General features: G+C 35.5%; 1 protein-coding gene across 1 annotated transcript in view; it reads left to right on the top strand.

Moving 5' to 3' along the window:
• Window positions 1-27,065, top strand: part of LOC145266380 (bromodomain adjacent to zinc finger domain protein 1A-like) — a 106,021-nt gene that overhangs the window by 27,028 nt on the left and 51,928 nt on the right. The window contains exons 3-6 of the mRNA XM_080122011.1: window positions 16,798-16,899; window positions 17,050-17,151; window positions 22,970-23,057; window positions 25,310-25,517. Coding sequence (XP_079978137.1) covers window positions 16,798-16,899; window positions 17,050-17,151; window positions 22,970-23,057; window positions 25,310-25,517 — 500 coding nt within the window. The remainder of the gene's footprint in view (window positions 1-16,797; window positions 16,900-17,049; window positions 17,152-22,969; window positions 23,058-25,309; window positions 25,518-27,065) is intronic.

The raw sequence follows: 27,065 nt of genomic DNA, 5'->3' as shown, positions 1-27,065 counted from the left end.
TAAACTTATAAGGACTAGTTACCAAAAAGAATCTTTGATTGTATCCTTCCATTCTAGATTTTCACATTTTATACTGTAAACTGAAACATCAATATACGGTACCAACAGGGAGACCTGATGTTGCCCAAGATTGAATTAGGATCAAAGAATGTTCTACACTTCAAATATTTTTGTCATTGTAATCTGTGAAATCACCATTAGAGACTTAGACAGTCAATCAAATTAATCGATTGCCTGCTCTAATCAGGAACCCACCGCAGTGCATCGGGAGGAAGTTCACATGTCTCCTCCCAATGACTTAGTCCGCAATTCATTGTACTTGATATTGCACTACGGCTGATTTTATGCAATCATTTTTATATAATTAGCCTGGGTGCTCAACATTTCCTGGGTATTTGGAGGTGTGTGTTGAGCGAAAAAAAATTTGTAGTTGGCAGGTAGGCTCGAACCCGTGACGCAAAGGCGGAAAAGAAAGTGGAGGTGTGTGTAAGGATGTTGGTTGAGCAAAAAAAAAAAAAAAATAGGAGTAGTAAGCAGCCTTGAATCTGTAATGCACCAGAGTAAAAAAGGTGGGGAAAAAAAAAAAAACGCTCTTATCAATACACCTACTACGGTTGTGACATCACGGGCGGTTGAAATAACGCCTTTTATGTGACGTCGTTTACGTGAGGTTTGAATGACTTGCAAAAAATGTCAGTGAAAAAAAACGACTCTCCTTGTAAAAAATTACCCAGTTGAGGGTGAAATAATTAATGTTTTTGGCCAATTTTTCAATATTTGTCGTCCAAAGGATCAGGCTTCAAAAGGATACCGATTTTGTGGGAATCCATCACCTCTGTCGAAAGTTTTAGGCAAACATACATACATACATACATACATGCATTTAAACAGACAGGTGAGATTTATATTATAGACTAGCGGGGGTACCCGGCATTGCCTGAGTGTTTGGGGGTGTGTATGTAGGAGAGGGTGTAAAAAAAAAAAAAAAAAAAAAACATGCTAAGAAAAATTGGAAAAACCAAAACAAAGCAAAACAGTGAACAAACGTAAAAAAAAAAAAATTTTTTTTTAAAAATGGAAAAAAAAAAAAGGTGTAAAAGAGGGGGGGGGAAGTTTAGGTAGAAAGACATGCTCGAACCCGAAGCATCGAGGCAAAGGTGGGGAAAAAAAAAAAAAAATGCCCAACACGTTACCCCTACGCCAAAGAGACATACACTTAACAGATAAAATTAAATCTTTAAAAACACTTGCAGGTGGTTTAAACTAACAAGACCGTTTTCTAGGTCAAACATGACGTCATTGTCGTAGTAGCAGGAGCAGAGAAAATGAGGGAATGATTTTTTTCAGCACCCTCCTTGTAGAAAAGGGCCCAGATAATAAAAAAAAAAAATGTTTTGGTAGGTGAGTATGAGGATCGAACCCGTACTCTTGAGTTGGAAATTAATGTGTGAAAAAAAAACAAACCGTACGACGTTAACCATTGGGCCACCGCGACATACAACGTAGACAGGTTTGAATTTATTTAACTATAAAAACAGGCGTGCGCAATAAAAGTTAACTCTGCTGCTCCCATTTGACCTAATTAAGAAGACCAAATAGAAGTCACGCAGCGTTTGGGTGTGTTTACCCAAATTTGGCTGTTTTTTTTTCCCCCCAACATCTGTTGGGGAGGGGGAAAGCAGCTCCCAATTGTCTAGATTGAATAGCAACTGTCTGATATACAAGATTGATCAAAACTAATTGCTTCTGGACGTTTCCCATCGCCATGCCGAGAACGGTTGTGGCCTCTGAATTAGTTTTGCTTTTTATAGGAAAAAGCCGAATCAACACGTGAGAAGCCAAAATAGCAATAATTTTGTAAAAGTTGATGTAAATAAATCTAGAGACAACCCGCGTTCCCAAATCCTAGATATTATTATATAGGACCTATATAAACAGTTTTAAGCGATAGTAACGACCCCGAGAGCGTGTGCGAAAGAAGCCTTTGCGAGACATACACGAAATGGTCACACACATTTTGCCTTTTATATATATATATAGATATAGATTGGGGGGGGGTACCCAGCATTGCCCGGGTGTTTTTTGTCCGGGGGGGGGGGTAAAATAAAAATAAAAAATTTTGATAGATTAGTACGAAGGATCGAACCCGAACTCTTGAGGCAAAGTTGGAAATTAAAGTGTGAAAAAAAAACGTGCGATGTTAACCACTGGGCCACCACAACATACAACAGATTGAATTTATTTATTTAACTATTATAAACAGGTGGCCACAATAAAAGTTAACTCTGCTTCCATTTGACCTAATTAAGGTCAAATAGAAGTCATTCAGCGTTTGGGTTTGTTTACCCAAATTTGACTGTTTTTTTTCCCCAACAGATGTTGGGAGGGGGGAAAGCAGCTCCCAATTGTCCAAATTGAATAGCAATTGTCTGATATACAAGATTGATCAAAGCTGATTGCTTCTGGACGTTTTTCCTGGCGCGATGCTGAAAAACACGTCCGTTTGAGTTTAGTTTCACTTTATTTATAATAAAAAGCCCAATCAACACACGAGAAGCCAAAATAGCAATAATTTTGTAAAAGTCAACGTAAATAAATCTAGATGCTACATGCGTTCCCAAATCCTAGATATTATTATCTAGGGCCTATATAAATACTTCTAAGCGATCGTTATTTCCCCCCCCCCTCCGGGAGCGTGTGCGAGAAAAGCCTTTGCGAGACATACACAAAATGGTCACACATTTTGCCTTTTATATATATAGAAGTCAAGTACAATGGTTCAATCGTGCTTTAAACAGAGACATTCATTTTGAGTGCGTACCTGTCATATCATTGATTTTATATGCTGGGCACTTATGTGGTGAAAAACTTCTGAAATGCGTTTTTGATGTTAGGCTATATAAGTGTTAATTTTGATCAAAATTGAACTGTTCTTTCTTTAATGTCATTTCTTTGATTGTTGATTTTCAATGCGTTTTGGAGGTATTTTTATACAAAACCTATATAACACTCCCAGACACATAAGGTACATTTGTGTGAAATGTCAAAAATATTGTCCCAGCTGATTTTAGAGTTCATAGGGAATGAACTCTCACCCACCCAGTTCCTTTTATATATAAGTAGATAGATATGTAATATTTGAAGATGATTTTTTTTAATAAAAACACTGGTCCTATAATTACACTAGGTTAGTGCCAGAGGAAGAGCATTGAGCTAAAAAAAAAAAAAAAATCTTGCCTCAACTATGGAAACTGTTTCCAAATAAACCTGACCACATAATTTTGGAAGCTGATTTCTTAAAGCCATCCAACACATGCCAGCATATTACATAGATGTTAAATTGAATATGATGATCACTCCCATCATTATGACTTGATATCGACTTCTCTGAAAAATGTTATTGAAATGTGGTTAATTATTCTTCTGGTCTTAAAAACAAAAATTGAAAGCCAGGATTGCTGATCAGTTAAACCAATTTTTATAATTATTTCAAGTTAACGTTTTTGTGCGTATTTACTGCACAGGCTGTAATCATTTGGTCGTTGTCTGTGAATTCGATACTTGATTTTGACAGTTCATAGAATCTATCACATGGTCTCTGTCACTACCATAAGAAAAGGATTTTCCCCTTTGTACAAAATGACTAAAATTTAAGTCCTGTGTTATTTTGAGACATAAAATGAAACTTAATTTCTTTACCAAACAAGACTTGTCAGAATTTTGGGCCCAACCGAATCCAAATAGCTTTAGATCAATGGAGTCAACATCGTCATCAGCTAGCTTTAATGACAAATTCTGGTCTTTTTTCTTTCTTTTTTTTTTTATCTTTTTTCTATTATCTTCTCTTTCATCTCTTTTATCTTTTTTTCTTTTATCTTTATCTTTTTTCTTTTTTGTCTCGTCCCGTCTTTTTTTTTTTTTTTTTTTTTTTGTTCTACTTTTTTTGTTTGTCTCTTATCTTTTTTGTTTTTTGTTCTCTTTTACTCAGAAATATATTTCAATTTTTTTTTTTTTTTTTTTTCAATAGCTCAATAATGTAGAATCATGCGTTGAATTTTTAAAGTTTTTTGCCACAAACATTAGTCATGATGAAAGTAAATTTTGCACTTGCTCGGCTTTTTTTTTTTTTTTTTTTTTTTTTTTAAGAAAAAATGTGAAGTCATCCTCCCAAGTATCAAATCTGCCTTTTGATGAAAGGAGATAATGTATGTTTTGCTGCCATAAGACCATCTTCCCAGGGACTTTGTAGATCTGGTTCAGTTTAAAGACTCTCACTAACAAACTTACATGTAACACTCCATCTAGTCTTTCAGTAATTTGTGGCATCTTCATCTAGAAGCAGCTTATCCTGCCTTGACAGAGTTCAAAATAAACTTTGTAGCTTAGTGGGGGATGCCCTTTTCTCTTCCCTACAACCTCTTTCCCACAGAAAAGACATTGCGAGTCTGTCTCTGCTTTGTTATTTTTATGGCAAGTGCTCGGCTGAGCTTCAATCTATGGTCCCTCCCCCCTCGCCAAACTTTCCCGAAAAACACTCGTCTAGCCAAAACCTTTATCAATAATTTCCCACACTCTTTATCCATGCCTAAACTTAAGCGTAGATTCCATGAACAAAGTTTCTTTCTTAAAACTGTACGCCTGTGGAACTCTCTTCTGTTTGCCTGCTTTCCAGCTGACTACAATTTGATTGTCTTCAAGTCCAATGTAAACAAGTTCTTGATGAACCGTCCCCCATAAGGAATCCAATTTACAAAATTTCCACTACTTATGATTACTACGCTATAATCCCATTGACTAATGTATACCTATTAACCCTTATCCTCGAGTGGTGTCTGAGCCTTGATAAATGGTGATTCCTTTTTAAAAAAAAAACAAACTTTTTTTAAAGCAAAACATTTAGCTCATCATTATTCGCTACTATCTGAGCTAAATAGGCATGTATATCAAAGCTTTACAAATGAACCAACTTGGACGTGTAAATGTATATTTGCATGTATGTGGAGGGTACACATTAAATTGATTTAAACCTGCCTAGTTGTAATTTTTCAATTTTGACCCTTGTAACAGTTATTTTTACTGGCTAAAGATCAAATTGAATTTATTCCGCTTGTCTGAATCCCCTATATATCCAGTTTAAAATTGACAGTAGTTTGGTAGGGACCGTTCTGCACACACAGGCATGGTCCCTTTTAAAAATGTCTTTGAAGTTTTTTTAACCTTTTAAAATTATTTAAAAAAAAAAAAAAAAAAAAAAAAAAAGATTGTCCTTTGTTGAAAAATTATTTTGCCAGTAAATCAATCAGTATCCTGCAATCGCTAAATCAATTTGCTTTCACAGAACTCACAATGTTATTTCAGGGAGCATCAGTTGTTTGCTATGAAACACTGTTTCAGAGATTTAAAAACAAAATAGTATATTAAATCACGGTTCCCCAACAGTTTTGATTAAACACTACCTCCCTTAAAAACAAAAATGTTCCGGATATTGGATCTAGTGTTTTACTCCAGATTAATTAGGTTAACCTATTTATGTTATCAAAAAAAATTTTTTTTTTTTTTTTTTTTCTTACCTATGTCATTTGTCCTTGTCTCCAAAAAAGAAAGTATTTTTTTATTTACAAATCGGCTGTATTCATAGGGTTCGGATGAATCGGTTATACTACTTATTACCCCCCCCCCGTTCTTTATTAATGTTTTATTTATATACTGGGGGAAGGGGGAGCTTGCCGGGTCTTAAAATATTCTTAAATATATTTTGATTTATGCAGATTTCATATTTAGCCAATTCTCTATTGCATATTATACCTATATATGGTATTGATTTCAAAAGTTAAAACAATGACTTGGATGCCATCAGCTAGAATTAAAACCAATATATTAGCGCTCCAGCCACGTTTCCTACCGATGTAGATATTGAGATATAGGTAAGGAAGATTTAAAATGAAACTACTTGAAGAAATAAATCGAATTTGGGCATGTGCAGGAAGACGTAAAAATATGTTGGCACGTTGAAATAAACATTTTGCATTTCAACTTTCTGACATATTTCTATATGCGTTATTCATCCATCCAAACAAAGATTTTACTTGTTATAAATCATCCTTAGTGTATGATTACTATTTTCTGTTAATTTCAGTGTTTTGTGACCAGTAGTTCAGGAGTTTATCTGTTAAACATTTACAGACCCACATACATACATCTACTGTATGTGTGTATATATATATATATATATATATATATATATATATATATATATATATATATAATGAGCAAACAGTTAATAAAATATGTTAAAAAACACTTTGAAATGAGTTAAAAACATATTTAATCTAAAAAGGAAACACTACATTAATCCGCGAAGTTTCGAAGAAATACTCTCCTTCTCATCAGAGGGTAGGAATTAGCAAAATGCGGGATCGGATTTTGCATGCAGAAGTATTTGATGAAACAACAAGTAAGTCAAAGATCTTACTTACTGGATTTTTTATCTTCCACCAGACTATCCATTCATGTGTAATCACCTTTTTCTTTACCATATTCCCTCTGCTTAACTTATTTTGTTTTCAAGTAAGATCTTTGACTTACTTGTTGTTTCATCAAATACTTCTGCATGCAAAATCCAATCCCACATTTTGCTAATTCCTACCCTCTGATGAGAAGGAAAGTATTTCTTCGAAACTCCGCGGATTAAGGACTATCCATTTATCTAGTGTTTCCTTTTCAGATTAAATGTTTTTAACTCATTTCAAAGTGTTTTTTAACATATTTTATTAACTGTTTGCTCATATTATAAGCTCTATTTCCTATTTGGTTTTATCGAGCTTTTATATCTGGCTGAGATAATTTTATAAATATTAATTCTTTAATATTTATAATTTACTTTAATTTTACCATCTTGGATCATTTTGGTAAATTCAATTGTAATTTTCATTTTATATATATATATATATATATATATATAATTCTTTATGTAAATAATATCTTTCTACGATGTGCAGACTGTTTCAATCTTCAATCATATCAGATATCATCAGGCAAGAAAAATTAAAGTGCAAAAATGAAAAAGGTTCCAGACCTTTTCAGATGATAACTGGCAATGGGCAAAAATTAAGGAAGAACCTTAGATCATTCTGTTTGTACCATTTCAAAGTTCTGTTGTATTATTGATTTAAATAATGGTAATCCGTTATGCTAGTAAGCTATAAAAAAAAGTTTCACATTTATTCATTTGAATAAACAATAGTTTTATCAATTGTAAAATGTCTGATGTCGCTACAAACTGAGAACAGATACAAGCAATTTTTAAATCAATATAAAAAAAAAATCTTTTTTTTTTTTTTTTTTTTTTTTTTTAAATTTTATTGCATTATTTTTTTAATGACAGTAGGTAATGTAATTTTGATCCTGCTATTTTTTCCCTTTTGAAAGATCCTCCCAGGTATTATCGCCTCTTTTGGAAGAGTAGTATAATATTTGTTCTCCAGGGTTCGCACAGACTTGTAAAGTTCTTGAATTTTGAATTGAAAAGGCCTTGTTTCTATTATTACCTTGAAAAATCCTTGAAAATTTATTTTCTGTCCAGTAAAATTTGTGACGAAATATTAAAAACAAAATCGAAATAAATACTCTTAAATTATTTAAGTATTAATAAAAATACCATTAAAATATTTTTAAATATTGAAGCTAAAATCGAAATACATTGTTCTGAAATTGCATAGTATTATTGTGGATATAGGTAGTTTTGTGATAACGATTCAAATCTCCGTCTATTTTCTTTCTCATTTATAATTTCATTTGGGGAGGGGGGACGAGTATTGGAGGCCGCCATGAATAAAATCCCCCCCCCCACACACACACACACTACTAAAAAATACTTTCCTTGCATGGATGGAACTCTCCAATGGCGAATCCCACCCCTCAAAAAAAAAAAAAAATATTGTGATAATTTAAAATTAGGCTGGCCAGGTCAAAAAAATGGATAAGATGGTAGCCATCTTGGTTTGAAATAAAAAGCCGTAAAGTGAGTTAACAGTTGAGATAAAATTAAAAAAATTTTTTTTTAAATTACTTAAAAACACAAAAAAAAAAAAAAAAAAATGATGCAGGTAGGTTGCAAAGTAACTGTTATTTAGCTATGTTATTAGCTATAATATATATATCTTTATATCTATAAAAATGTGTGTGTGTGTGTGTGTGTGCCTGTTTTGAAAACTTTACTTTTGTCTGGAGAAAGCCTTGAAAAGTTCATGAAAATGGACATCGAAAATCTGTACGAACCTTGTTCTCTCATCACGATATCATCCTCTCGATCATTAAATTCTTTTTATATTGTATGTTCATTCATCATGATATGATCCTCCTGGGCTATGACTTCATCCTGAGATCTTTCTGTAATGATGGCTTTTTTTTTTTCTCATTGTTTTTAAATTCAATGATAGTTTGATCCCATAGATAGTTTTCTGCATCTGTGTTTTAAATGTTCCTTTTTGACCTTTAGAAGGTGGGTAGGGGTAACTTGATTTTCAACATCTATGTTTAGTTTAATAAAAAAAAAAAAATATCCCTACACACTATATCTCAGGTAAATTGATTTCGTTAGTGTCTTATTTATAAATTAGTATAAAATTTATTTACATGAATAAATGGGAGTTTTAGTTTCATGTTTGCAAGAAACTTGTGAATTTAAATTTCATTTGTATTAACCTGGGTGCCCAGCATTGCCCGGGTGTGTTGAGCAAAAAAAAAAAAAAAAAAAATGTTGCAGTAAGCAGGCAGGCTTGAACCTGTGACGCGAAGGCAGAAAAGAAAGTGGAGGTGTGTGTAAGGGTGTTGGTTGAGCGCAAAAAAATAAGAGTAAGAAGCAGGCTCGAACCCGTAACGCGCCAGAGGAAAAAAAAGGTGAAAAAAAAACTGGCTTACCGATGTACCTGCCGTGGTTGTGACGTGAAATAACACCTTTTAAATGACGTGAACGCGAGGATTGAATGACTTGCAAAAAAAAATCGACCCTCCCTGTACAAAAGTGCCCAGTTGAGGGTGAGGTTTTTGGCCAATTTTTCGATATTTGTCGTCCGAAGGGTCAAGCTTCAAAATGATGCCGATTTCGTAAAAATCCGTCACCTCTGTGGAAAGTTTTAGGCATACATACATGCATACATTTAAACAGACAGGTGAGATTTATATAGATTACGTCTATTGATCATACCACTGTTCTCATATTGAGTGTTATTTGTGCAACATTTCGGTCGGTTTGGCCTTCGACCGTCTTCAGGCATGTTGGTTGTATTTTGGAAAAGAAACCAACATGCCTGAAGACGGTTGAAGGCCAAACCAACCGAAACATTTTACAAATAACACACAAGATGAGAACAATAGTCCGATAAATACAAGTAATATAAACAATCAATCCTTATCTAAAAAAATTCAGAACTTTACATTTCATTTAAAATTTTAATTTCAAGTAGCAAACTCTACAAAACGATAGTGAACTGGCCATGTCAGCCGGTATTTTTATAAATTGTTTATAGAAGAGCCTTGTTTTTTTTTTTTTCTTTCTTTGACGATGTTTTTCTTACAAACTATAAAGTTTCTTGCAATTCACATAAAAATTAACTCTTATAAATCAAACCAGTTTATTCTATTGGTTTGAGGGTTGTCTTTTCTCAGCTTGAGTATTTTTCAAAGCGCGTGTATTCTTGTAACGCACAGGTGTGCTCTTATTGTAACAGAGCGTCGGTGAATGAGAAAAGCTGCAGCAGGAGTCACATTTAAAAGCATGTATGCAAATTATTAGCAAGTGTGCGTGCGAGCTTTCGCCACAAGAGATAAAAAAAAATACACCACGTGGTCAAGAGAAGCAAAGTGTGTAATGGGGAAGATGGATGTGTGAACTGGAGGGTAAGAAGCGCTGTCTAGGGCCAGCGTGAGGTGGCGGGGAAAGCGACTTTTAAAAAACACGTTATATGGCAGAGCTTTGTAAAACACTTGTGTGTGAAAGATAATGAAATGCATTATTTTCAGAAAACATTTGCACTTAAAAAAAATGGATGGTCAGATTTTTTATTTTATTATTTTTTATGAATATGCGGACCTGAGTGGTTAAAATATAACGACTAAGTTAAAGTGTAACGGCCATGTTACATTTTGAGGGCAAAAGTATTCTAGAAATATAACTAAATAGCAGGACCTGTGGAAATTCCACGGAATGAACAATATATTTAATTGACAAATGTATTTTAAAGCTATTTTTCTGGATAATACAAAAATAAGTTTTGAACAGAAAAAATAAATAGCATGCAGCAAATGAGTTTAACATTACTATGAAAATAGCGTCCATTGTATTTTAAATCTAGAACTGACCCAAATGAGATAAATTAGGTACTAATAAATAATCAGAAAGTAATATTGTGCTACATAGTTCAATACAAATAATAAAATTACATTATAAAATACTCTCTTTAACTTATTCCTTCAGTCCAGCACCTATTGGCACATAATGTTCTTTTCTGTTTTTTCCATAACATTTCGCTGGCTTTCTTTGAAGAACCGGTGCACGTCGAAATTACTGAGTTTCTTTCTCACATCATTATAACAGTGATCGCGTTTGTATTACTGTACACATAGATTCGAAAAAGTTGTCAAAAAAACAAATATATAACAAATAAATGTTATCAAAGGCAAGATAAGTTACTTTTCTACCAAACTGGATACATTATTTGTGTTTATATTAAATGTAACATGTTTATACAGCTCGAAAAACATGCAGTGTTTACTGATGTATTGGAAAATTCAAAATGGTGTCCGACTCTCCCTTTAACACGGTAAGTTTGGGAAAAGGTATTATAAATAATTAACTAGACAAAATACTATTAAACAAACACTGAATGTATGTCAACTTATGTCACGGTAACATATATTGAGCGAATTTCTAACAGTATTTTGTCTAGTTTATTATTTATAATACCTTTTCCCAAACTTCCTGTGTTAAAGAAAGAGTCGGGAATTTTCCAATACATCGGTAAACACTGTATGCTTTTCGAGCGGAATAAACATGTTACATTGAATAAAAACACGAAAAATATATCCAGTTTGGTAGAAAAGTGACTTATTTTGCCTTTGATAACATTTGTTATATATTTGGTTTTTGACAACTTTTTCGAATCTGTGTACAGTAATACAAACCCCAGTGATCATATCTTATAATGATATTCGAAAACGAGACTACATTAAAGGGGGTCATTTTTTTCATATTCTTGTCCGTTTAGCTTTTTTAGAGCTACAAAGTCACAATTTAGCCTCTTTTGAATTAGTTTGGCCTTCAAAAATTATATTTGGCCTTTTTCAAAGTGTAACATACAGACTAACTAAGCAAAGAACAGGCAGAATGTTCTATGGATTATCCTACCGAAAGAATCATATTTGACAACTTGGCAAACCCATAAGCGATTGATATGCCATAAACCAAACTGATTGCTGCAGATGATATTTTTGGAACGCTACAACTTTGTCAATTCCCCACTCCTGTGCTGAAAAAGGATTCAGCTATGGGATGGAAGATTGCAGGCAGTCCGGTTGCTATCTTGTTTGACTCTGCCTACACAAAATAGGCCATGCAGTTGCAATGACCTTGCAATATCGTCACTGAGTGTAGCTTGGACCAAGCAGGGCTCTACAGACAAATTTATCTTTAGTTGACCTTTGACAGCTAAATATTTTCCTTTACTAGCCAAATAGAATAGTTATCAGCCAAACCCACATGATTTTTAGAATATGACATTTACGTTCTATGAAGAGTATGTGCATCAAAGAATTTTTGGATTTTAATGAGTGTAATTCTAAATATACACCGAATTTTATGTTGAGACTTGAAGGTATAAACATTCAAATTTCCTCAGTTGTTTTTTAAACAGCCTTTGTTTAAAAAAAAAAGTATGTTTTGTTAAACCTTTTATTGTTTAAATAATTTGACTTTGCTCATTTTATTTAAAAAAAAAAAAGTTGAAAGATTTTTCATTCAGTAGTGAGTTTTGCAAGAAATGAAAGAAATACAATCGCCAAAAGATAAGCGTTTCACTATATCTAGTTGCTGCTTTGAAAAATCACTCGAAACTGTGACTGTTTCACTCACAATGTAGAGCCCTTCCAAGTATGAGGAATCCTTGTCATGAGCACCGAATATGAACTGATCAAAGTATTGTCTCCCGAGTCATGGGCACCAATATGACGTGGTAGGTTTTGAATCCGATCAGTCAGTCTTTTAGATATATATACCCGAACTCGGGTATATGCTCTAACCTTAATGATGCTTGCAGTCACAGGTCATAAGACCCAAAGTTTCTCCAACCGGACAATTCCAGTTGATGAGTTTCTATCGCCAAAATGATCACTTCTCACATTTCTGGTTGCTGTGTCTCTGCTGTCTAAAGGATTGCTTTCTTAACTAAATTCCAGCTTAATCTAAATTCTTTTTGGCATATTTTTTCTAATCACAATGCTCACATTATAATCTAAGTGTAAAATGCAGACGTTTCCTTGCTTCTCCGACGAACATAACTGTTAGAAACTCAAAACGCTAATAGGGTCAAGTCTTTAATAAATCCGGGTCTGTTTCATTTAAAAAAAAAAATTTTTTTTTATGGTGTTTGTATATTTTTGAGATGAGAATTGATAGTTTTTTTTTGTATTATTGTTAGATAGTTCAGACTATTGTTCAAAAAAAAAAAAAAAAATTTTTTTTCGCCATTCATCAGTAACATCCCGTTTGATTGTACCTTAAGACGGTCGTAGGTTACATCGGCTGAAACATGAGAAAAACAACCCAGATGAGGACAATAGTCCAAACAATTCAAATTATACAAAAAAAAACTTCACGCAATTAACAGATGTCGTCCCAGAGTAATTCTGCTTCGTTTATGGCGCAACAAAGCCCTGGTCTCTACTGATTATGTTTGTTTTTTGTTTTTTTCTCTTGAATTTTTGGATACCTTGTGATCCTCTATGGTTCCATGCTAAAATGGGTTACCTAATCAAACTAGGGTTCGGTTTCCATGCTAGCGTATTAAAAATAACTTGGACATTGTCTAGACAGTTAAACAGGTTGCGATGAGACCGTTCTAAAAATAATTCATAACAAAGTTGAGACTCATGTGGCAACATAGAGGTGGGGTCGTTATACTATACTTCAAAAATATCACGCACCAAACCACAGATCTGATCCAACCAGTATAGATCTTGATGTTCAACTGAGGAACAGCATTGCTTGTTTACTTGTGAATTGAAACTGGCAGTTTGAACTCTGAAATTTCATTTGACTACCTAGACAAGAAAATCTTAAACTTTTGGCTTTAACACAGTTGTTCGATCATGGAAACCTTCAACAACCGAGGTGTTCTGTTTTGCAATATTGTTTTATTTTCTAAACGAATAAGCATTTGTATTGAAATATTCCTTCTTTAAGAGGGATCAACTTGATTCTTAACGTTTCAAACTAGTTATAAATTGTAATTGAAAAGTTAAATTAATTTCTTTATTACTTTACGGTCACATTTAAAGATATCTTTGTATAAAAATGACCGAAATGTTAATGCGTATCTCCTGAATAAACGAAAAAGATTTTGTTTTGTGTTTATCACAAAGTTATGAAATATTTTAAAATAATTTGTTTCAAATAAAAAATTTGCGGAATTTAGATGGGTTGTCGGTATTCTTTATCTCCATAAAGCCACCATTTGCCCATGCATGGTGTATTTTTTGTCACATCTGTGCAGTTCTAGGTGGTCCATTCTTTTTGGCTTTACCTTTTTTGTGCTTTGAGAAAGAATTGCTCAAGCATGTTTTCCTATGCCACAGTGCAAAACCTTGCGTTCCCCACCCCTGACTATGACCTTCTGCTGTGGGAGGCAGATAAAAAAACAAAACCACATCTAAACATGTTTTTTGACTATCTTTTCGTCCTCTGTTCGATTCACTGAGGCAATTTTCATTTTTTGTTTCGATCCAGAGTGCTCCCATTTTGGGTGGCTGGATTTTCCCCACCATTATATTTACTCTTTACAAGGTATATTGTCACTTGAATGTAAGGGGTTACGATTTGGGATCGTGATTAACAGGAGATTGAAGAGTTGAGCAATGCTGTAGGAAACGGTCAGCAGGAAGAGTTCCACAACCCTGTAGTTCTTGAAAAGAAGCTACTGGAATAAGACGCTGTATTCAATCAGGTATTAAAACAGCGAATTGATGGAGACCACTAGACCGAGTCAAACGAGCTGGAACAAACGACTGAGATTAAATTTAAAGGTTTAGGATGTTATTGACTTGATATCAAGAAATTTCAAGTCTATAATTTAAAGGCTCTGAATTATCCACAGCTTTGAAAAATTATAATCAAGACTTCCTCGCTCAATTACAAAACTTATTTTGGATTGAAAGTTAATAAATCTATGTTCATTTGTTTTCATTGTAGAAAGTTCAGGGAGGAATATTTGAGCATAAGTTTATACATTTGTTTTGATGAGCAGACGACAAGGTGAAAGAGTCAATGCATTGTGTGTGTTGGTATGTATGCTTATGACTGTGCGTGAGTTGCTAAATGTATTCTTTAGTTACTCTAAGCTCAACAGAGGGGCGCAAGAAAAGCTGGCATAAAGTACATGTTAACCCTGTCTTGGTTTTTGGCTTGGATTTTTTTAATTAAACGAAAAATGTCTCTATACACTCAAGGTGGATTAAAACAAATTTGATAAATTGTTCTCGTTTTTATTAATTCAGTTTTTTTTTAATTTATTTATTTATTTTTTTTTACAAGAGTCACCACTTATCGAGACCCAGAGGCCACTCGAGGATACAAGTTAATAAGTGTACAGTGGTCAATGGGACAGACGTAATTGTTAGTGGAAATTTGGTAAATTGGATTACTTAAGGGGAACGGCTCATCAAGAACTTGTTTACATTGGACTTGAAGACGACCATATTATAGTCAGCCGGAAAGCAGGCAAATGGAAGAGTTCCACAGGTGTGCAGTTCTAAGAAAAAAAAGCTTTGTTCATGGAATCTACAATTAGGTTTAAGCACGGATAAAGACTGGGGGAAATTATTGATGGTGTTTTCAGCTAGACGAGTGTTTCTTGTGAAAGTTTGGCGAGGAGGGGACCATAGATTGGAGCTCAGGCGAGTACTTGCCATGAAAATAATGATAAAGCAGACTGGCTCGCAACGTATTTTCTTTGAGAAAGAGGTTGCAGAGAAGAGAAAAGGGCATCCCCCACTAGGTTACGAAGTCTATTTTGAACTCTGTCAAGGCAGGATAAGGTGTTTCTAGCAGCTCCTACCCAGATGTGGCAACAGTACTCCATCCTTGGACGTACCTAGCTCTAGCGTCTCGATGAAAATATTTTCAATTGTTTCTATGCATATTATTAGATAGGCATAATAAGAGCTAGGTACGTCCGAGGATGGAGTACTGTTGCCAGATCTGGGCAGTATATGCTAGAAAGACTTATCCTGCCTTGACAGAGTTCAAAATAGACTTTGTAGGAAATATTTTCATTGAGATGCTGAAGAGTAAACTGTATGGATGTGGTGCTCTGAAGTGAAACTTGGGATATAAAAACTAGTGTTCGGTTAATTAATTGAAATCTGGAAAAATTGTGCCTATTTTCCAACACCCAAAACTATTCTTTTTGTTTTTATTTCTTTATTTTTATTTAAAACTTAATTTTTTCCTGGCTCATATTAATGATGAAATGATAAAAAAGTTATTGATTTTAAAATCCAAGTAAAACTAAAATTTATAGATCACACCTATGAGTGTATTTTTACATTTGTACAAATATATACACATTGTGGTACTCTCCCCGCTTTAAAAAAAAAAAAAAAAAACTGTTTAGAAATTTAAAAAAAGAATCAGTAATTGAAAACAGAATTCGTAATTACCCTGGAATCTGAAAAATATTGGAATCGTCTTGTCACTAATAAAAAAAACAAACCCTACACCATTGAAAAATGGTCTAACATCCATGGTCTACCCTTTCTATTCTCATGGACATCTATTATATAAATCTCATCTATCCGTTTAAATGTTTGTATGTCTGCCTAAAACTTTATACGAAGGCGACGGATTTTCATGAAATCAGTATTGTTTTGAAGCATGACCCTTCGGACAACAAATATCAAAAAATTGGCCAAAAACATTCATTCCTTCACCCTCAACTGGGCACTTTTCTACAGAGAGGGGTCACTTTTTTCACCAATATTTTTGAAAGTCATCCCCTCTTTTCAATTGACTAGCCTTAATTTAAACCTTTGTCACTTCTGGTTTGGCGATGGATGCAACAACAAAGACGTCATACCACCCCCCACCCCCTTGTTCTTTTTTCCCTTGCGGTACAGGTTTGAGCCTGCCTGTCTACAACTTTTTTTTTTTTTTTTTTTTTTCCGTAATACACACCTCCAAACATGCTGGGCACCCAGGCTAGTTAATTATAATTCTTTAAACAATTTTTTATTTCCATTAGTTTAAAATTAACGAGAGTAGAAAACTTTTTTTTTTCTTATTTTAACTCTTTCACACTTAAACAACTTCAGTTAAAGGTGAATCTGTTACTACAATGCACAGATTTTAAAAAAATTAGTCTTTTAAATTTCAAGTTCATTTTATTAATTTAATGGTCACAAATACAGTCATGTTTGAAAAATTTAAGATTTTTTAATTTTTATTTTTTTAATTTTTTTTTTTTCTTGTAATGATATAATCATCTAGTTTTGTTTCATTATTTTTTATTTATTTTTTTTTTTTTTCAGGAAACCTTATAAAATTATCAAGGTTACACCTCCGACAGAAGAAGAAATCCAACAACATGCCCTCAATGGTGATGCTGAAGAGGTGCATGAAGAAGGAACTGGGTGAGTCTCTCTCTCTCTCTCTCTCTCTTTTTTTCTCTCTCTCTCTCTCTCTCTCTCTCTCTCTGCCTTTGTTAATGTCTTTCTCTCTGTCTGAAATCAAGCCAGAAATGACTTTTTTTTTTTTATTTTTTTTTTTTTACTTTTTTGTAGTGAAAAGAGCCGCAATTTTGGTGTAGCTGCTTCACTGTACAGCTATAAAGTTCAAGATACAATGAACGGAGAAATCCTTCATGTCAAACCCGTACAGATAAGGTAAGAGTTTCACTTCTTTTTTTTTTTTAATCAGATGGCGAGATGAAAATCAATTTACTCTGAATAATTATCTATATACATTATGGGTGGCGGGCAATTAAATAAAATTGTTTAAAAAAACAAAAACTATACATCCCCCCCCCCCAATCTCTCCTGTGTTTATTATTCCTGCCTTCTTTATAAGCTTCCTCATAAAATTGTGATCCCATTTCTTCTGTATCGTATTTGTTATAACTGAACTTCACTTTGTGGATGTGTCTGGTTTTATTTAAACTATTTATAGAAGAAATGGCAATTTTTTTTTTAGATGAGGATTGATAATTTGGATCGTTCAGACTACTATTCTCATCTTGAATTTTATTCTTACAATGTTACACTCTATGTAACCTGTGTTCTTAAGATGTATGTTAAACTTTGCGGATCTGTATGGAATTTCAAACAAAACCTGCCATTTAATCTATGAGTATGGCATGATCACGTTGACGCACTGGTTCTCGTTAGATCACCAAAGTTAGAGAGTTAGCTAAGCCGCTTTCGAAAGAAAGGGAACAAAGACCGTGTAGAAATCAGCAAGGCATTTGAATCCCTGATCATCTCATCCGGATGGAATAAAGATCATCATATTTATAAGTCTTCGGTTGTCATCATTCAACACGAAAGGTAATGGTTTTGTGATTCGTCATTCGTAAGAGCACATTCCAAAGTGTTTACTGTCTGTCGCCATCATAAGTAATAAATGTCTCTGTGTGTTAAAAGAATTTTCATCACAATCGTCGTCATTGTACAGAATTATACAAATGTTATCAATCCCCGTAATGTGCATCCCGTTATATATACTGTCCCCGATATGTACATGTCAACAGACACCGATATACACACCCCGCTATTCAACATAAGATTAAAATTGAGCCTGGTCAGTACCAAATGGATGACCAATTTGGGAATTCCAGATGTTGTATGTAGAAGAATGTCGACACCTCTCTGCAAGAGTTGCAAAAGCCTAACGTCTTTTCTCCTAATTGGGATAGGCATGCGACTGGGGACCGCTTGTGAATTTCATACTTCCATGGAACTTCCTCCTTTGGATGAAGCCAGTTAAACCTGCATAGGGTTAGTGCCCTCTCCATGTTACTTTGCTCTTGTTTCGTCAGCTGTAACCAGGTAGAAGTCTTAAGTCATTCGTAATTGTATTCTTAGTATCACCCACAGTAAGGATTGAACCTTCAATCTCCAGAAGAGTGTCATTTCAAAATGGTTCTTACTTAGCACTTTATCTGTTTCATCACAAGTTTGTACAGACTATACTAGAATTCAATTACAAGTTGGCTTATACCCAGTTAACTAAATGAGACCAAGCCATTACTGTGGAATAAAGACCTTCATGTGCGTTAAACTAACTTTACAACATAGCATCAGCTACTTATGTTTTCTTTATCGCTCTCCCTCTACCCAGGACTGTACCTTAATCAATCATGTCTCTGACAGCGTAGATGTAGCACTCTCCCTTGACACTAGAACCTAATACATGTATTTGGTGACTGTAATGCCCACCACAATAATTGGTTTGGCTTTTCTAACTACACAGACACAGCTGGTAGCATCATCCATAACTTTTCTATATTTCATTCCTTGACACACAGTAACATTCCTGACCCATCTTTCAGATAGTCAGGACCAGCAAGCCTCCCTTTTGGACCTATTTCTGACAAGTTCCTGAGGATTGTGTAAGAAATGCCCATTGGCACTCGGGAATGCTGATCATATGATAATGATAGACATGATTCTAAACTCATGACCCCAAGTTGAAGAGATAATGCTCAAAACATGAAGATACTACAATAAGGTTGAGTGGGATGCCATCAGAGATCGCATCAAAGATGCCCCATGGGGAAATATCTTTTCTTTTGTGAAACTGCGCAAATGAGACCACTGAATGGCTCAAAGCAGCAATTGAAGCACATGTTCCCACACTGAAGTTCTGTAGCAAATCCCACTCTCCCCAGTGGTTTACTTCTGCTTGTGCAGAAGCCATAGCTTAAAGACAACACGCACACTGCAGATTTATCCGGCATAAGTCCAATACAAATAGACAGCTTCCAAGAAGCTAGAAGTAATTGTAAGAAATAGCAACAGCTAAGAAAGAATATATCGAAACCGCCAGAAAACACATTGATGCACAGACGTTAGGAACTCGTGATTTCTGGAAAATCTACAACAGTGTAGTTAATAATAGGCAATCAACAATTCCCCTACTATCCAACAATCATGAGGTTGTTTGCACAGCAACTGAGAAAGCTAACATACTTGCCTGTCAGTTTGCCTCAAACTCTACTTTGGACCCAGCAAACCACTCCCTTCCTGATTTTCCTTTGCAAACAGAAACCATACTAGATGATCTTAAAATCACCCCTTCTCAGGTACATGGTATAAAAAAAAAAAAAACCTAGATACCTGGACATGATTTAGCATGTGGACCTGATCTCATCTTGGCTGTACTATTAAAAAAAATGCTCTGCTGAGGTTGCTCCAGTCTTCTCCAAACTTTTCAACAAATGCCTTAACGAATCTTGCTTTCCTTACTGTTGGAAAACTGCTTCTGTGGTACCAATTTATAAGAATTCTGGAGAAACAACTAACCCATAAAATTATCACCTCAACAGCCTCCTTTCTCTTTTTGTCAAAATATTTAAGTCCGTAATTAATCAAGCTCTAGTCCACCACCTTACATGCAGCTGCTAAACTAATGTCCGACCATCAATATGGATTTAGGCAACCCCATTCTACAGCAGATATCCTAACTGTAATCTCTGAACGTATAAACCATGCATTGTATAAGGCAGGGGAGGGCAATAGCCCAAATATATCTAAGGCTTTTGGCAGGGTATGGCACGATGGTCTTCTCATGAAAATCAGATCCAATGGTATTACTGGACGAATACTTAACATGATTAAATCCTTAAATAAGAGAAGAATCCAGGTTGTCTTTGATGCTCGTATGTCAAAACAATATGATATAAATGTGAGTGTACCTCAGGAGTGTAGCGTTGGACTTTTATTATTCCTGATATTCATAAATGACCTCCCTGATAAAATTCCGAGATGGGTATATTTACTGATGACACCATGCTCTATAACAGGCATGAGGGGAAAACGAATGAACACATATCCGACGCAATGGCAGAAACCCTAGAAGACCTCCAGTTTGTAGTGAAATGGATGTTGACATTCAATGCTGCCAAGACTAACCTTCAATGATATCAAGACTAAGCTTGTTTCCTTTAATAATTACAAGAAACCTTCTCAACCACCAACAGCTATGGCTAAAGATACATTACCTGAAAGTACTTCGAACTTCTCAGTTTAACGTTCACAATGAACATGAGTTGGAACAAATGTATCGAGAGCATTGCCAAGACTGCTGCAAAGAAGATGGGCTCTCTCTCTCTCTACCGTGCTAGAAAGTTACTTACACCTGAAAGTATCCTATACCTTTACAAGGTCACTATTCACCAATGTATGGAATATTGTCGCATTTGGGCTGATGCATCTGCTACTAGTCTCTCCTGGGCAGGGTTCAAAAGAGTCGCAAACCTGATAGGTCCTGAACTGTTATCTAAGCTTCAGTTTCTGTCCCATTGACAAAATGTTGCATCCCTCTGCCTGTTTTACAAGTATTTTAATCGTAGATACTCCAACGAACTACAAGCCCTTGTACCTCCTCAACGTAAATACCCTCGACAAACCCAATAAGCAGCAAGATTCCACCCCTTCACAGTAGAGATCCCTAGATGATAGAAAACCTTCTACTCTAATAGTTTCTTCCCCAAAACTGCTAGTCTTTGGAATTCCCTTCCTGGCTCCTGCTTCTCCAACTGTACTGACATGCAGAATTTCAAGTGTAATGTGAACAGACATCTTGCTGCTCAACTCCCTATATATATGATACAAGCACCAAGTGAAAGATTGTTTTAGCAACTTGCTTCACTATTAGTCTTTTTGTCCATCAGATAGCATCAAAATACCAATTTTTAAAAAAAATTTTGTTTTTGTTTGCAAATATCTCCAATTTCATTCACTAGATTTTGCTTGAACTGTTACACTGTCTTTTTATTGTGGTATACTTTGTTAGCTTTGATGCCAAGGGAGATTTAAACAAAAGTCCATACTGAGAGTTAAAGCCCCCCCCCTCTCTCCCCTCAAAAATAATGGTTCTGTAGATACAAGGTTTCCGGCTGTAGTTAGGATTCACTACTTGAGTTTTTCCAAAAATTTCCCGCTAGATCACGATCGATACAGTAGAAATGCGCTTATTCATGTCCTGTATTAACAATTACAAGTATCTTGACCAAAGTCAAGATTATTTTAATAAGACTTTAGATTCTTTTTTTTTTTTTTTTTTTTTTTTTTTTTTTTGTTAGAGAAACCGTGTGTATTATCTCAGAATGTCTGAAATCAACCCCCAATACAATGGCTACCAGTAGCAAGCTCAATCGCACCACCCTACTTATAAGGGAAGAGGCAACTCAATAATGAAGTCAAAATGTTTATAAGACACCAATCTAGCAAATTTTAAAAGATGCCCCAGACACCTAGACTTGAGTCCCGAAAGCCCTTGTACAACACAAAAATCAAAGATTTTAACCCAGTTGAGACATAGAAGTAATCATGGAGAAATAATATTCCCAAACTTTGCGCCTCCCAGATTTTGCTAGAAATAGTAGGAAGCAGTGGGTAACCGCAGATCGGATCAGAACAAGACCCAGCAGGACTTCAATAAACAAACACAGGTGGAGACAAATAAACTCCCTAAAGTGCAAGGAAGCCTTCCCCCTCCCCCCCCCACACACACACTCTGCTGTCTAGTCACCCAACTGGAAGGAGGCTATGTGACAACCCATCTATCTGAAGACAGTTTCTCAGACTGGCTTAAAAAAAATAGTGGTATAGAGGTCTAACCCATATGATATTACTACTACTCTTAGACATAATGAACACTCGCAGGAAACCAGAGAGAGGGAAGATAAATATATTTAACATACGGGTTTCTGTGTTAGCTAGGATAAGACATAAGAACATCTTGTGCCATGTATATTTGATTTGCATCATGCCGCTACACTTACTGGAGCTAAATAGGAATGGCAACTTTTCATGTCAAATCTACTTATGTCTTGGCCAAGATCAAAGTGTAGTATCTGTTCTTCAGATGCGGCACTTCCATTTCTCGTTCTTTTTCATTGAAGGAGAAATCCTTCACGACTGAGACAATTTTTATTTTTGTACCTTTTCTCCACGTTAAAAAACGACCCTGGTGTCTAACTCTGCCCCGTGGTAAATAGGTACTTATGTCTAGCCAGAAAGAGGAAAATTTTTCTTTCAAAGTCTCATGATTTTGCCAACTTCCGTGTACTGGAGTCGATCTGCTCATTTCTTAGTTTGTCACTAGTTCTCTTCATTGCAGACTTCCCTCCCCTGTTGTGCAAGAAATCTTCAGAACTAATAATTAATAGGTAGTAGATGAAACAAGTACAGGGATATGCAAGTTCTCTAGTTTTTAGTGGAATTCCATTTTTTGTTTTTAATGAAAGAGTTCATGATGAGGTATGAGAGTTGATTTTTTTTTTTTTTTTTTTTTTTTGTTTTTCTGCCTCATTTTTACTGTGCACTGTTTTTCTGAATTTCAACTTTTTGTTCGCTTTTGATTGTATTTTTAAAAGTTTATGAAATCTGTATTTCTATCACTTTGCAGCAAGAAAACCATCCGCCAACCCAAGCATTATTTCTAATATTCATATTTTTTTTTCTTTCTATTTTCTTTCAGCCGTAAGAAAGGCTTGTACACTAGAGACAAAAGTAAATTGTTTTTAAAGCACAATTGTTATGTTGCGGATGGTGTCTGGAGAGTAAAGGTTGGTTGAATTTTCATTTTGTTTAAAGATTCTGTTTCTACAAGATTTTTTATGATTGAATGTACACTATGATCATTCAAAGTTAATCTATATATTAATACGATAGTGTGTGTTATTTTCTGTCACGCTTACATCCGGGTCGTTTATGTCATGTACTTCCATTTCTTGTCATAAATAATTTTACCAAGAATTCTTCATAAGTTTTGATTTTGATCATGGGTGAAGGAACTTCTGTGCTTTAAACTAACTTTACAACATAACGTCAGCTACTTAGGTTTTCTTTATCGCTCTCCCTCTACTCAGGACTGTACTCTAATCAATCATATCTCTGACACCATAGATGTAGCACTCTCCCTTGACACTAGAACATAATACATGTTTTATTTTTTATTTTTTTTTTTTTACATAGACGTCACCACTTATCAAGGCCGATAGGCCACTCAAGGATAAGGGTTAAAGAGTGTAGAGTAGTCAAAAGGACAATATAGTAACCGATAGTAATGGAAGTTAGTTAAATTTGTTAACTTAAGTGGAACGGCTCATCAGAAACTTGTTCACGTTGGACTTGAAGACAACTATATTATAGAAAGCTAGAAAGCAGGAAAACGGAAGACAATTCCACAGGTGTGCAGTTCTAAGAAAGAAGCTTTGATCATGGAATCTATGTTTAGGTTTAGGTACAGATAAAGAGTGGGGAAAATTATTGATAATGTTTTCAGCTAGTCTAGTGTTTCTTGTGAAAGTTTGGCGAGGGGGGACCATAGATTGAAGCTCAGTTGAACACTTTCCATGAAAATAACGATAAAGCAGAGACAAACTCGCAACATCTCTTCTGTGAGATAGAGGTTGCAGCGAAGAGAAAAGGACATTTCCCACCAGGCCACGAAGTCTATTTTGAACCCTATCAAGGCAGGACAAGTCTTTTCTAGCAGCTCCTGCCCATATGTGGCAACAGTACTCCATCCTTGGACGTATCTGGCTCTTATATAGAGAATTGCATCAGCAGTGAGATATCTACTGGATCGATAGAAGGATCCGACCATTTTTCCAGCGGCCTTGGCAACAGATTTGATGTACGTATTCCATTTAAGATCAGGAGTAAAGGTCAAGCCCAGAAGCCTGTCAAAACTTGAGGCCTCCCCAAGACGAGAGCCATTCATTTTAATTGATGCCAGATGGGGATCAGAACGTTGATGATGTAAAGATAGAAGCTTGGTTTTAGATGCATTAAAAGTAACCAGCCACTCCTTTCCCCATTGTACAACGTGATCAAGATCAGAGGAGAGGGAATCGGAGAGAACTTGGTCGTTTACTGTCTTAGATGTGCTACCATAGATGGTAGTGTCATCAGCATAAATGTCTACGAATGATGTAAGGATGTGATTTGGAAGATCATTAATGTAGATCAGGAAAAGAGTTGGGCCCAGTATTGTATTTGGTGACTTTAATGCCCACCACAATAATTGGTTTGGCTTCTCTAACTACAGACACAGCTGGTAGCATTGTCCATAAGCAATTGTATTTTGAAATGTTCCAACAATAAATACGGCTGCTGAGATGCAACGCGCAGCTCTTCACAAACGGACTTTTCTTTCTCCAACTTTACAATATGGCAAGAAAGAAGAAAAGAAAAGAAACATACTGAGAATGGAGTTTAGCTCCGACATATATTTGTTATAAATTTCAAACAAGTAAAATATTTGTTTATTTTCCTAATATTATGTTGTGATTTGGTTTTCAAGCGCACTTGATGAGTATTTATTTTATTTAACTAAAGTTTGTTTTTAATTAGTTTTTACTAATTATGTATAACAAAGCATTACAACTGCTCCTAATCTTCGATGGTGTGATATTTAGGAATGTCATTCAAGCAACCTGGGATTCTTATGTCAAGAAGCAACTGATTTTGATTTAGATAGACTGGCACGCTTTTTTTTTCACGTAAAGAGGCATCTTATGTTTTACACATTAAAGAAATATTTTTTTAATATTCCCTCCAAGTTTGAAAAAAAATAAACTTATGTTTTACAATGATTTTTAGTGAAAAAAACCGTTGTTTTAAAAAAAAAAAAAAAAAAAAATGCTGTCTAAATATTACACGAATAGTCAGCAGGAGCAGTTATCATACATTTGTCGAACCTTAATTTGTTCAGTTGATTAAATGAATACTTTTTTAAAGAAAATTATCCTTTGTTTTTAAAGTGCAAAATTTTGATATGATTTCATCAATTCTATTTTCTTTTCTTCCTCAGGAAAGCATCGTGAGGTCGTTACGGCTATATGATATGAAATTTGAAAGTTTCTTTGCCGGTGCAAAACCGCTGTTTGAAAAAACACAAGTGAGAAACAAAAAAAATTCTTCATTTGCCACAAATATGAGTCTTCTCTCGCATCAGAGTGCTTCGTCAGATACTGATTACTCGCCTTACAGGGGAATGGATAGAAAAAATAATCAACGATGTAAGTCTCACTCTATCTCTACATATATCTATCTGTGTGTGTGTCTCTCTCTCTCTCTCTCTCTCTCTCTCTCTCTCTTCTTCTTGGTTTCTGAATTTGCATTAACAAAAACTTTTGTCTTAAAATTTTGCATGAAATGTGGGTTGGTAGATATGTCTTGAGTTGTAACTCTTGGAATTGGATGAAATTAAAAAATAATACTTGTTCCACAATTTTCAGATACCGCTGTTTTGTCGAACCATCTAGTTTCACTTTAATCATTCATCAACAAATCCTAGCCTATTGAATGCCGTTTCGACAATATCCTAGAGTATCTAAGGTCTCTCCCTATGTGTTTCGGGGCAACTTGGCATTAGGATACTTTTCTCTACTATTAAACTCTGACTAAATATTCAAAATCACATGGTATTCATAGCTCAAATAAGAGCTATTTCGTATAGATAACCTACACTGTCTTTTGTAAGGAATGGTGCACCTCCTCCAAGTGATGTTACCTGAGTAAATGCATGAAGCTGGATACTCCACCAGACTAGATGAATTCTTGTTCTGGAATCCAGTAAGATGAAGAGATCACAAAGATGTACTATAACATATTTAGATGGTCAATTGGAGAGAGGAAATTACGTTCTCAACTTTTTTATCAACTGAATGTTTGAGAGGTAAAAGAACTTTAATGGAATATTCGAATGTATCCATGTATCTTGAATAAAAATCACGTTAGCTCTATGTAAGAGTATCTTGTGTAGGAGACGGTGAGACTCGTCGTGGGCGACGAAGCGTTTCACTGAAGAACCACAGCAACACACAGCAAACCAACAAACAATCACAGCCACGGCGCGAAGGCAACTTACAAAGCTCAGCTGACTGCACGAATAGACACGGAACCCAACGGTCACTGTACTGATCGCCACGAACGTCAGAACCCGACTGGCTCGCACCTCCAATGGACCGATTTTTATTACTCAAGATGGCCTAGCTAATTTGCATCCCCGCGAGATCTCGCGCGATCCTGCGAGATTCCGTCTCTAATAAAAGCAGGCAGGCGCCATCTTGAAACTCTTTCTTCCGCTGCCCCGACCACAGGATCAGCCACCACCCCACACGCCAGGCACACACGGACCCTCTTGCGCCGAGGGCTACGGTTAGTCTCACACTCCCCCCTGGTCTCCAGATCACATACGTGACACGGCGGACGTGGCCGTTTGATTCGAGCACTCCTGCGGAGGGGTATTGCCGGGACTTCCTCATCGGAGCTCTCAGAAGTGGCATCGGAAGCATCAGCATTAGAGCTCGCAGTTGAGTCATCAGGTCCATGGGGCACAGGTTGGATCCATCGCTCATCGTCGGATGACTCGCTCCTTCCACTGCTCGCAGTTGAGTCACCAGGTTCGTGGGGCACGGGTTGGATCCATCGCTCATCGTCGGATGACTCGCTACTTCCACTGCTTGCCGATTGGTCAGCGCTTAGAGCGGGCCGGATATCCCTTACGTGGCGCGGAGTACCATCGACTAGTATGGCCTGTTCACTGATGACGCCGGTGACCCGCC

The sequence above is a fragment of the Euprymna scolopes genome, chromosome 41 (genome assembly GCF_053919585.1).
Source record: "Euprymna scolopes isolate OS-2025 chromosome 41, ASM5391958v1, whole genome shotgun sequence".
NCBI lineage: Eukaryota > Metazoa > Mollusca > Cephalopoda > Sepiida > Sepiolidae > Euprymna > Euprymna scolopes.
The sequence above is the reverse complement of the archived record's forward strand: the minus strand, read 5'-3'. Positions and strand labels throughout refer to the sequence as shown.